The 12,020-nt window shown below is 44.6% G+C and overlaps 1 protein-coding gene across 1 annotated transcript in view; it reads left to right on the forward strand.

Moving 5' to 3' along the window:
- Positions 1–9,633, forward strand: part of LOC115389577 (B-cell lymphoma/leukemia 11A-like) — a 35,082-nt gene extending 25,449 nt beyond the window's left edge. Inside the window, exon 3 of the mRNA XM_030092996.1 lies at positions 4,551–9,633. Coding sequence (XP_029948856.1) covers positions 4,551–6,535 — 1,985 coding nt within the window. The 3' untranslated portion in view covers positions 6,536–9,633. The remainder of the gene's footprint in view (positions 1–4,550) is intronic.
- The last annotated feature ends 2,387 nt before the right edge of the window (positions 9,634–12,020 follow it).

Here is a 12,020-nt window from a genome sequence, read left to right on the forward strand (position 1 = left end):
TTGGGAAATGGCGGTGACATGCTTTGTCCCCCGTGTCTTCCGTCTCTTTGACTTCCTCCTCCTCCTCGCTTTGCTTTTGGAAGGCCTGTGAGCTAATCCTGTTAGCTTGTTCCTCCATTAGCTAAATGACCAATATCAGTGAAAGCTGCATGGTCACACCAGGACTGCTTGAGTCCACTATCAAGGCCGGTCAAGGACAAAACAAAACAAAACAAAAAAAAAATAAAATAAAAATGGAGGTCCAGCCAAGTCTGTCAAGTTTGTAACATGTGGGGTTACAAAGTTTGAAGTTCATCTTGTGTTGATTCAGGCCCAGTTTGCACGACAGCATTTCAAGTGACGACGCACTGTTTAGCGTTATCGTTAAAGAAAAGTTTCACATTTACAGAGACTCTCAGCTATAAAGCTACCAAGTCCCAAGAGTCTCACCACTCTGGATGAAGCCATTGTTGTTATTGTCCATCTTCTCAGGCATGTTTCCGTTGTCTGGAGACAGAAACGGTCCTGAGCATTTGCAGAAAGTTGCATTTGCAGTGGCTCAGATTACTGTCGAAATGTGAGGGGACTCTGAAAATGCAAGGAAAGTTTTGTGTTTTCACTGTAAAAGGTTGTTGTGTAAACTGGGCCTGAGTGCAGGGGAAGCCAGCAGATGACTGCCTTCGTTAAGGCGTCATTAACCTGCTCGGACGAGGTCGTGGTCTCGATTGTCTTGGCGTCTGTTGTTTTGTTTGTGTTTGTGGCTGTGTTTGAGCCGATGGTTGCAGGGTGAATGGGAGTGTGTGGTTACTCTGCGCGTGTGTCAGTGATTAAGAGACGCTCCATGCGTGTGAGACCAGATTCGGGGGGCTGGGTCACTAACAATGGAGCAATCTGCATGAGCGGAGTGTACGCCACAGTCAGCCGGACTTCTCCACACTGTGCGTCGCTTTGTTTGGTCAGCTCTGTTGTCTTGGATGCGGGTGTGAGTGTGTTGTTCTCTGTTTAAGGCGCCATCATTTCCCTTCTGCCCTTGCGTCAGTTGGCTCAGTGCTTTCTGCACGAGCCCTGGATCGTATTCTTCGCCTGATAGCAGTGCAATGTCCGTTAGCGGCGCCATAATAGCCTCCTCCTGCTTTGTGTTGCAATGCACTGAAACGGCTTTGAAAGAATCGTTAACCCCGCTTTTCTTCCTTCCTCTGTTCTTTCTCTCTCATCTGCCTCTTTTGTTCTTTATTATTTTTTTTCTGATTATCCTCCACTTTTGGCTCCTGATCTCTCTGCCCTTTCTCAGTTCTCCTACATACTTTGTCTTCTCTGTTCCAAAGTCCCCTCTTTCAGCCCCTGCCATGAAATGGCAGCTAAGGGGTTGTCAGTGTGGTTTCTCCTCTCTGCTGATCCTATTTCAAAGGGACCTGGAGATCCAGCATTAGCCTCAGCTCTCCTGCTCTCCAGCCCTAACTCGCTACAGACTTAAAGTTGCTCGAAGAAGGAGAACAGGCCGGGACACTGAGAGGGGGCTCTTCTTTATTCCATTAGAGGACAGACTCATTTATAAGATCATCCTTTCTCCCTCACACAGCTCTGTGTTCCTCCATACTCACACACACACAAAAAAAAGAAAAAAAGCCCTTCAACACCATCAAACGCCTTGTCAGAATGTCTTTTATCCCTTTGAACGACTGTCCTTCCATCCCTTTGAGGACAGCTATTAAGGACAATAGTCGGCTTATTTAGATATCTTCTCTGTCATTGTTGTGAATGTGGACATGCGGTGGTCTGGCTTGTTGATGCCCATCAACGTGTCCACTGCTTGGATGGGAATAACAATTATCATCACTGCTTGTGGCGTGAGCGCAGTTTGTCAAATGTCCATAGATGGACGAGTGATTGCACAGCACAGGACACACCGGCTTTGATACACGGGGAAAATGAATTGACTAGCAGTTTTGAGGCGCAGCGTTGTGGCTCTGGTGTCCTTCAGAGACGTGGTGGGTTGTCATTAGGAATGTCCCCTTCACGCCACACTTCTCTCCCTCCTTCACTCGCTTCCTCCATCTTTCACTTCCACAACCCTTCTGTCTTTTCTTTCCCTCTGACAGACACGGCAGTGTCTCGCCAACCCCCCTATCTTCCACTCTCGTCCCACACAATAACGGAAAGAAAAAAAAAAAAGGACAACCCCCCCCCCCATGCATATGTACCCTCACATTTAGACGAAGTTGAGGAAGTGTGTATAGGCTGCAAATCAAAGCAAAGTGAACAGGAGAGGCCAGGTTATTGCAACCATTTTACGAGTGATATGGGGCTTTCAACTTAAAGCCATAAAAACACACACATAATCAGGAAACATACATATAGCCAAAGCCAATGTAATGGGCACATTTTATTTGTGCTTATGAGACAGGGAGCAAAAAAAAAAATGTGTATGAGCAAATGGCTTTTTTATGATGGAAAAATTCCATAGTGGGTCAAAGCCCCTTGCAGGTGGCAGCAATTAACTGTAATTTTTGCAGATTGTAATGATCCATAATTTACCAGTGTACCCCCTTCCAACTCTTTTCAGTCAAGAGAAAAAGGTTTGCGTGGAGGTTTGATTGGGTGCACATTTTATGCTGCGTTCTGGTCTTTAAGTGAGATTGTTCAGAGGGGGCCACGGTGGCCGTGGACACATGAGATAGAAAGTCAAACCTCAAAACGCCAATCTGTTCCCTCGATTGCTCATCCACAACATCCCTCTGTTTTTTTTTTTCCTTTTTTTTTTTTTCTCAGCAGCCGTCTTCTTTTTCTGCCCCTTCTTCACCCCTTTGTCTCTTAGCCACAGCAGGCTTAAAACATGCAAGACTGTCCTTCCACCATCTTAGGAATCGCTCATAGTCTCAATCATACGCACACGGCCTATCTTCCTCGCTCGCATTCCCTTGTTCTCCCTCTCCAGCGCAGTATGGCCATGCTTTCGGGTTCAGTGTCTGCAAATGACTTCAGAAAAATGCCCTCCAGTAAAAAAAAAAAAAAAGAAAAAGGAGAAGAAAGGATAAGAAAGCCAAAAGATGAAAGAGGGAGCACATTTGCAAGTGGCGGATGCTTCTTATTTTGCATATCTCTCACTTCTGCTTTCCCCTTCTTCTCCTTTTCTATTCACCTGAGAGGATTTAAATAAATCCATAAAGCATGAAATATCAGAAATAGAAAAGTAATGCATGAAATGCATTTTCATAGAAGCCTCCCCACCCACACACAAACACACACACAATTTTACCCTTTGCTTCTTCTTTGCCGCCAATGTGTGTTTTTTGTGATAAACACCGGTACAATTTATTAACATGTGACCTCTTATTTGTATTCAGTGTTAATATGCAGCATCAGATACATGTCCCACTTTAGTCTGGCTAATTCGGTAAACAAGGCATTGGAGGGGAGATGAGTGTGTTTAACGAGATTAGGCGTGCATTGTCAGGCAAATCTCAGGTCAGTGTGCAAGTGCTATTGAAAGTCAATTATTGTTTGAAATATTCCAATGCCTGCTCAACTGTGTAAATTGTGTTTTTCCTGCCTGAGATACCCCTTGTTATTTTTGTTTTATTCATTCTTTTGTTAAGTGTTATGAAAGGGAAATTTAATCTTTCACCTGCGTTATAGCTGTCAGCTTTTTAAAATGCATCGTGGAGTGTCTTCAGATTCGAGAGTCTTTAATGAGTGCAGATGTAAAAATGGAGAAGCAGATTAAATAGAACTGAGAACGCAATACATACCAGTATTATAGTAGTATACTTTGACGGAGAAGGGGAAATTAATAAAAATATGTTCAGTTCATCAAATTGAATTTGCCACTATATTTTGATATAGTTGAAGCTCTGTTTATGTAATGTTTTCGATGAAAACGAAAACATTAGTTGGGTTTTGGGGTCTAAACCATTGAAGAAAAAAACCTTTTTTGAAGTGGCCTCCAAAGTGGTACTTTTTGAAAATACACCTTGGAAATGGGGAAAACCTTTTTTTTTTTTTTTTTTTTTAAATGCCAGAAACACTGTTACTGTGCATGTGCACTATGGCAATAGTAAATAGTTTTTCTGTGCACGAACGAGTAGATGGACAGTAACAACATTGGTAGCGTCCAGAGTGGCAGGATTCCCAGGCCATATTCTCCAGAGACTTGGTTGTTTTAGAGTTGGGAGTCGCTTTAATAACAATCCAACTTCAGCATGCATGTGAGTGTTGTTTCAATATAAAAACATAAAGCAGCACCAACTCGTGGCCCTGCATATAACTCCATAATTTTTAGTGTTTCTGCCATTAGCGAGTAAACTGACATTGTCTTGAAATCATTGCCGTGTAAACTCAAATCTTTTCTGAAACAAAAATGTAAAATTGAAGCTTTTCCACTTGAAATACTGTCATGTAAATGGAGCCATAATGTCTCCTGACCATGCTGAAAATCTTATTTTGAAGCTACATTTTCCAAGTACATTGTTTTAGAATTAGTCTACACATATGAAATAAGTAGGTTAGTCAATATATTTACGTAAGTAACAGTTAATTTATTTAATTTTCTTCTCTCTGTGTCTCCCTGTCAGATAAAGATGAGCCCAGCAGTTACACCTGCACCACGTGCAAACAGCCCTTCACCAGTGCCTGGTTCCTGCTCCAGCATGCCCAGAACACACACGGCTTCCGCATCTACCTGGAGAGCGAGCCCGGCAGCCCCCTCACCCCCCGCGTGGCTGCAGCTCCTGGGATGGGGGGTGACTGTGCCTCCTCCCAACCTCCTCTCCACGCCGTCCACCTGGCTGACGGCAGTCCGTACAGCCTCCTGAGGATGCCGGGCTCCGGGTCCGGCCGGGAATCAGCGTCCACACCCCGCGAAGGCCGTTACCCCCGAACCCCGCCGCTGTTCAGTCCTCCGCCGCGCCACCACCTCAGCCCCGACGACTTGGCCTTGGCAACCCACCATCCCAGCGCCTTTGACAGGGTGATGAGGCTAAATTCGGTGCCACTTGAACCCCCTCAGGGCATGGACTTTTCCAGACGTCTACGAGCACTGGCCGGCAATGCCACGGGGGGTTCCCCTCCTCTCTCCCCGAACAGACCCAGCCCTATGCAACGGCTAATGCAGCCATTCCAGCCAGGTTCCAAGCCCCCATTTTCAGCCACACCTCCCCTCTCCACCTCTCAGTCACCTTCTGGGTCACGTTCCACCCCGAATCCCGTGTCCAACCCAGTCCAGCCGGGCACGCCTCTCAAGGCAAAATCTTGCGAGTTCTGCGGGAAGACTTTCAAGTTCCAGAGCAACCTGATTGTTCACCGGCGGAGCCACACAGGGGAAAAGCCATTCAAGTGTCACCTCTGTAACCACGCCTGCACGCAGGCCAGTAAGTTAAAACGTCACATGAAGACGCACTGTCAGAGCAAATCCTCTGTTCTTAGTGCCAAGTCTGAAGACGGCCTCTCGACGGCGAGCTCCCCCGAGCCTGGCACCAGTGACCTGATGGGCAGTGCCACAGACGCTCTAAAGTCGGTGGTGGCAAAGTTCAAGAGTGAAAACAATGGCCTTATGCCTGAAAATGGAGAGGAAGAGGAGGACGATGAGGATGAGGAAGAAGAGGAAGAAGAGGAGGAGGAAGAAGAAGAGGAAGAAGAAGAGGAGGAGGGGGAGGAGGAAGAAATTGAAAGTAAGCCCGGAATGGAAGAGGAGGGGAGGAATGACTATCGGTTCAGCCTGAGACTAGAAGGGGCCCGACACCACCAGAACAGTGAGGCCTTACACCCACGCAGGCAGAACTTGTCTCGGGAGCCAGAAGACGAGGAGTCAGCCATGGAGTCGGACCGTGCTGACGATGGAACCACCACGACCATGAATGGCCTGGGACCCATATCCACTGAAAGCCTGTCCAGAAAGCTGTCGGGCGGAGGGATCAGTCCCGGCTCCCTCAGTCCGCTGTCCAAGCGCATCAAGGTGGAGAAGGACCTCGACCCTCCCACGCCCACCATCCCCAACACGGAGAATGTTTACTCCCAGTGGCTAGCCGGTTACGCCGCCTCTCGGCAACTCAAGGACCCCTTCATCAACTTTACAGGTGGGGACTCTCGACAATCGCCCTTTGCCTCCTCATCTGAGCACTCGTCAGAAAACGGCAGCTTGCGCTTCTCCACGCCACCCGGCGAGCTGGACGGCGAGCGATCCGCCTCCGTACGCAGCGGCACCGGCAGCGGGGCCAGCACTCCACACGGCGGCAGCGGGAATGGCAGGCCGAGCTCCAAGGATGGCCGCCGCAGTGACACCTGTGAGTTTTGCGGCAAGGTGTTCAAGAACTGCAGCAACTTGACAGTGCACCGACGCAGCCACACTGGAGAGCGGCCCTACAAGTGTGAGCTGTGCAGCTACGCGTGCGCCCAGAGCTCAAAGCTCACCCGCCACATGAAGACCCACGGACAGATGGGCAAGGACGTGTACAAATGTGAAATCTGCCACATGCCTTTCAGTGTGTACAGTACTCTTGAGAAACACATGAAGAAGTGGCACAGCGACCGCCCTCTGGCTAATGACATTAAGACTGAGTAGGCAACGAGCGGCCCGCTGGCAGCGCTCTCTCAGCTCCCCTGGCTAAAAAGCAACCCTGGCTAACTAGCCGATAAGTGGGGGGGAAAGGACAACAGGGTTAGACACCAGTACACAGTACAGCCCTGTTATCATCCCCGACTGGAAAAAGCTGAATGCATGATCCAACATCGGGGCAATACTATTGCATCAAACAAAACTTTTTGAGCCTTTCTATTGTGCAATAATTTACACGTTTTGTATTTTTTTGTAACTGGACAGCATGCTCAGTGTGTTTTGGCTACTTAGAGAGAAGAATTGTCCTCGGCTGGTGGGTTCGGTTGTACATGTGTTGCTGTTGATACTTTTGATTTCTTCAACATGAAAAAAAAAAATAGCTATGAAAACTCATGCTGCATACAGTACATACTGTCTTACATATCATGTACAGTTTTGTGTTAACATAGTGGACAGTGTCATATTATCAAACCATCAAGACAAGCAGGGTCACACTTAAAACTGATCTTTGTGAAAGATTTTCCATGCAACATTGAGATAAGATATATATATGTATAAAAAAAAAAAAATTGGGCTGCCTATGAGATGCTAGGCACTGGCGCCATTAAATATTTCTTTTACAAACAGCAGTAAAATTAACAATATGGTGTAAAACGACATCGAGTGCCTTGGATATTTTACCTGCATTAGTTAATCCTCCTTTTTGCTATAAGCTCGGAGTTTCAGCTATAAAAGATTACAGGACATTTTTTGTGCACATGTTGAATAAGCAGGTCCTTGCATCAAGCACCTGTTCGGCCCTGTTGTTTTTTTGACTTTGCAGAGCATAGGGAACCGGCTGAAACAAAAAAACAAAAAAACAAAAAAAAAAAAGGAAAAAAAAAAAAAGATTATGTGTATCTCTGGTAAATCATTTATCTGCCTGACTGTATATTGTTGTTTTCAAGATTACATTTCTGTTTACTGGCATGTTACATGCTGAAAAAAAGGATTCGGGGTTTGGTGTTTCAAGTTTTTGCTTTAGGTGTTTATGTTTCTCGGTACACGTGTACCATACTGAGAGGGTACTCTGATGAGTCGTTTCAACCAACGTAAAGCTCTTAATTTTCCAGAGTGGTTATTTTCTTTGAAAATTAAAGGTTTGCAGGTGTTTCTTTGTTTTGTTTTGGATTTCTTTCCTCTGTAAGTAGCACAGAATTCTGTTTCTTCGGTGTCAGCCGGGCAGGCAGTGTAGCCAGCGGTCACTTGAAGACCACGGAGTGGTGTGTAGTTGTTGTAAGCCAGACAGATTTGGGGTGCGGGTTGGGAAAGTGTAAGAGAGAAAAAAAAAAAAAGGGTGGGTGAGGGTAGCGAGCGGGGCGTGGGTTTACCAGGTGTCTCTACAATTCAAAATTTTATGTCCTTGTAGCGTTAATTCTCTTTGCCACGTTAGATCTTAGAAAACCCTTAAGTAATTTGAAACCTATGTTAGTCACTCACATTGGATCGAGAATTAAAATTCACTTTGAAAAGTTTATTTTCCAGCGGTGTACATCTTCCAGACATGTTTCAAAGTGTTAAATCCTCCCAGTTTAATTTCTTTTGAGTCAACACATTTAGACTTCATTCTAGTACTTTTGATTTTTTTTCTTTCATTTTTTTTTCTTTTTTTTAGATCTCCATCCCCCCCGTCATTGTTGAGAAACTAGCACTTGTCACTCTGCCTTGGATTCTGTATCTGTCTCTCTAATCGGAGGTACAGTCGGTTGAGTATAAAATGAAAACCGGATTTGCAGATCTGGGACTACCTACGTGCACTGTTCAATTTTCCCAGTTTACAGTCGGACGCTCAAGGGAAAACTTGTTCTTATGCTGACAGATTAGTGTGCTTTGCATTAAAAAAAAAAAAAAAAAGAAAAGAAAAGAAAAAAAAAAAGGAGTTGAACTAGAAAACATTGCCAGCCATGCCCCCGTTTCTGAGAGCTAAACATCAGTCTGGCTCTCAGAGGTATCAGTGCAGGAACCGCCATAGAAATATCCTGCTTCATAAATACACAGCTCAGTACAGAAAGACGAATTTGTACAAATCTGATTTTAAAAAGATAAGTGAAATGTGTTGTTGGTTCTTCGACGTAACACTTCAATATCGTTAGGAGAGAACCTTATTTAAATTTGTTTTTTTTGTTTTTGTTTTTTCTTCTTCTTTTTTTGTCTTGGTCACATCCAGGACCTGATCACTATGTAATGAACTGTAATGAACATGTCTCTCATCTTTTTGCCTTTTCTATACACAAGTCTTCAGGTTGAACAAAAACTTGCATTGGGGAGAGATTTATGATATATAAATATATAGAGAGAACTTAAAACACATAGGAAAATGCACACTCATGTAAGTTCCTATGTTCAAAACACATTTATGGTCTACTTTTTTCCTGTATTTAGAATGGTATTTGAAATTAATGTTCACTTAGTGTAGGCACTTATAGTATTTATGTTGGAGCCTGTATTTTTAACTGTTTTGCCTGTACTCTTTAAAGGTTTCAATGTACCCTTTTTTTTCTGTAGTGAAAAAATCCCAACAAGCTGCCACCGTATATTTTCTTAATTTGGCAGGATAATATAGTGTGAATAATTTGTATGCTTGAAAATAAGTATGTTTTTTGAAAAATAAACTGTTGTGGTGTTCCCCAAGGGTGAGAGGTCATATGATGGCCTTTTCAGGCAGTCCCGCTGGAGTGACCACAATGAGGTAAAAACAGGTGGTTGTACATATCTTTTTAGTTTGTTTTGTATATTTTTTTTCTCTCCTGCCATTTTATATGCAGTAATACAAGCTATTGTTGGGTTTTCTTGGTAGCCAACTTTTTACTGTCCTTGATCATGTACCACCTGATAACATTCCAGCTGTTTTATCGAAAAAGACATTTTGTCATATGCAATCAATTCAACATCAATCTGAAAAGCTTTTTGTTTGCTACCTTTTGTTTATTTTTATTTTTTTCCTTTTCTATTTGTTGTTTTGACCTTTGTTTCTCATTGCCAAAAGAACCATGGTGCTTTATAATTTAAAAAAAAAAAATGGTACATCTCATATGCAAGGCATATTCTAAACAGAAGTGAAATCACAGAAACTAAAGTTTGGTACATGTTATCATTGCTGATGGTTTTGAGGTACATTTAGGTTTCCTGCCTACTTTCATCCTGTGTTCTGTTTTTACTCTCAAGCTGTTTGCTCTGAACTGAACTTGAAGTTGACCTGTGGCATTGGTCGACGTTATTTATTATGACTCTCCACATACACACACATACACATACACATACACACACACACACACACACACACACACACACACACATACACGCGCGCACACACGCTCTGTTCAGAACGGAGTCACTGCAAAACGAATCAGTTCAGTTTCCTCCCTCCTGATGAGTTGCGATGGCTTAAATTCTCTGTCCGATGACCAAAGGTCATTGACCAACGCTTCTGAGTTTCTGCTCGATTTACAGGTTTCGTTGTTTGTTTTTCAGTTTTGGAAATGCCACTCTGTTTTCAGCTGTTGTCTGCATTATTCTCTTCACTCAGCCATTTTGTCTTGAAAAAATAAAAAGTATTACATACATATCGGAACTTGTGCATTTTTCTTTTTTTCATGGTTTTTGAAACACTGCTGGTTAAACTTGAAACTTTCGGAGCAAAAACTATGCGTTTTGAAACATCATTTAATAAATATGGATGTTTATGGAATTTTGAATCAGTGTGGAAAAAAGTGTGCCTATACCTCAGTGTTCATGATCATATCTGTGGTTTCTGGTCGTCTCGGGTCAACTGAGCATCTGTCTTATATCTGAAAAAAAAAAAAGAAAGAAACTGCCTTGCTTTTCCCCGAACTCGCCATTTCCTGCTTTCCTCTCCTTTTGTGTCTTCTTCCCTTCCCCCACTTTTCACTTTATCTAACTTCATGTATGCTCTCCTATGTCCCAATCCGTCTCCTTTTCTTCCGACCACTCCCTTCCCGGCTTTCTTCTATCCCCGCTAAAGCACTGGAGGGCAACGTGACAGACTAATCGCTCTCCTTGTCCGAGCCCGGCGCTGTTTGCCTAGCAGGGCCAGATTAAAGTTCACAGATAGAGAGAGGTTCCTGCTTAGGCCAGGTGTTGACAGTTGAGATAAAGCAGAGTCGCAAGGAAGTGGTGTTGGTTGGGTGGGTGTTGGGAGAGAGGATTTGTTCGTCTGGGGTGTGTGTGTCTGTGTGTGAGTGTGTGTGTGTGTGTGTGTGTTCTCTGCACACAAACGCACTTGGGATCTTTGGAAGGGGTGGCTCCCCCTACTCACTTGTGATCACCCAAGTTCAATGTCAGGAGAACAACAATGCTCAGGCCCACAAATCCTGCCACCAATCAAGCCGTGCATAGCAGACATACTTTCCCCATAGCAGACTCGTGGCCCTTACCGACTGACCCCCCCCCCTTTTCGTAGACATATGTCCTCAACTCGTAAAAGCCACAGTCACAGCCACTTGAATGGAGGAGATGGTTTTCAGTTTGAGTCTAAACTCGACATTTTTATGTAAAATAAGATGTTAGCGAGAGGAAAATTGTTATTTGTGGACTGCTGTTTTCAGTGGGGAAGGCAATAATTTATCAGTTCGATATGCTAATTAAAACTAGTCTAAAACAGCTGAAGATTACCACCTCCCTCCTTTAGATTCCACTCCTTTCTTTTTGTGTCCTGACGTGCGTTTGAAGCGGCGGAGGCCTCCCAGGCATAGCTGGGGAAATCCTGTCCAGGAGAGAGTCGGCGCGTTGAATCAACTCTCTAATCCCGCTAATATGCCACTTCTCCCTGTCCGCTCCGCTCACTCCTCTCCTCCGCGCTGCTGCTCTTTCCTCATCTTTCTGTTTCTTATTGTCAATGGATCATCTCTTTTTATCTCTCTCATCCTCCCGATGTTCCATCCCATAAACGATCTGATCTGTCGTGATCTGCTTTTTTTTCCAGTTAATTTTTCTATGTCTAGTTCATGCCTGCGTCTGAGGATAATTTCTCCTTGGGCTTGAGCCCGGATCGCGAGTGTGGGTGCAGAGGAAGGCTGAAGAGCCGAGATGGAGAGGCGGACTGCAGCTGTGCGGCGGTGCAGTGAAGAGGGGGCCTCGTCCGGGCTCCTTGGAACAATATAAAAGCACTAATCACCCGGGACAGCTGACACCCAGCGCCTCACACATATACACACTGCGCTTCACGGACATACTCGCACATACACAAAGATCTGAGGATTGCCATTATAGGGTGGAAGGAGAGGAGCTCTGTCCTGACAGGACTTGCAGGTCTGGCCCGGCTAAAAAACAACGTCTGTGTTTTGTCTATGGGCAGTGGCGCTTCAGGGCTGCGAGCGCTTTCTCACAAACACGCACACGCATACATACCACGGGCCTATGCGAGCAGACGCTTATATTTACTGTACGGCAGAAATGCAAAGCACACACGCACAGAAACTTGAAAGACAGCGCA

This window comes from Salarias fasciatus, chromosome 6 (assembly GCF_902148845.1).
Source record: "Salarias fasciatus chromosome 6, fSalaFa1.1, whole genome shotgun sequence".
NCBI classification, from domain to species: Eukaryota; Metazoa; Chordata; class Actinopteri; order Blenniiformes; family Blenniidae; genus Salarias; species Salarias fasciatus.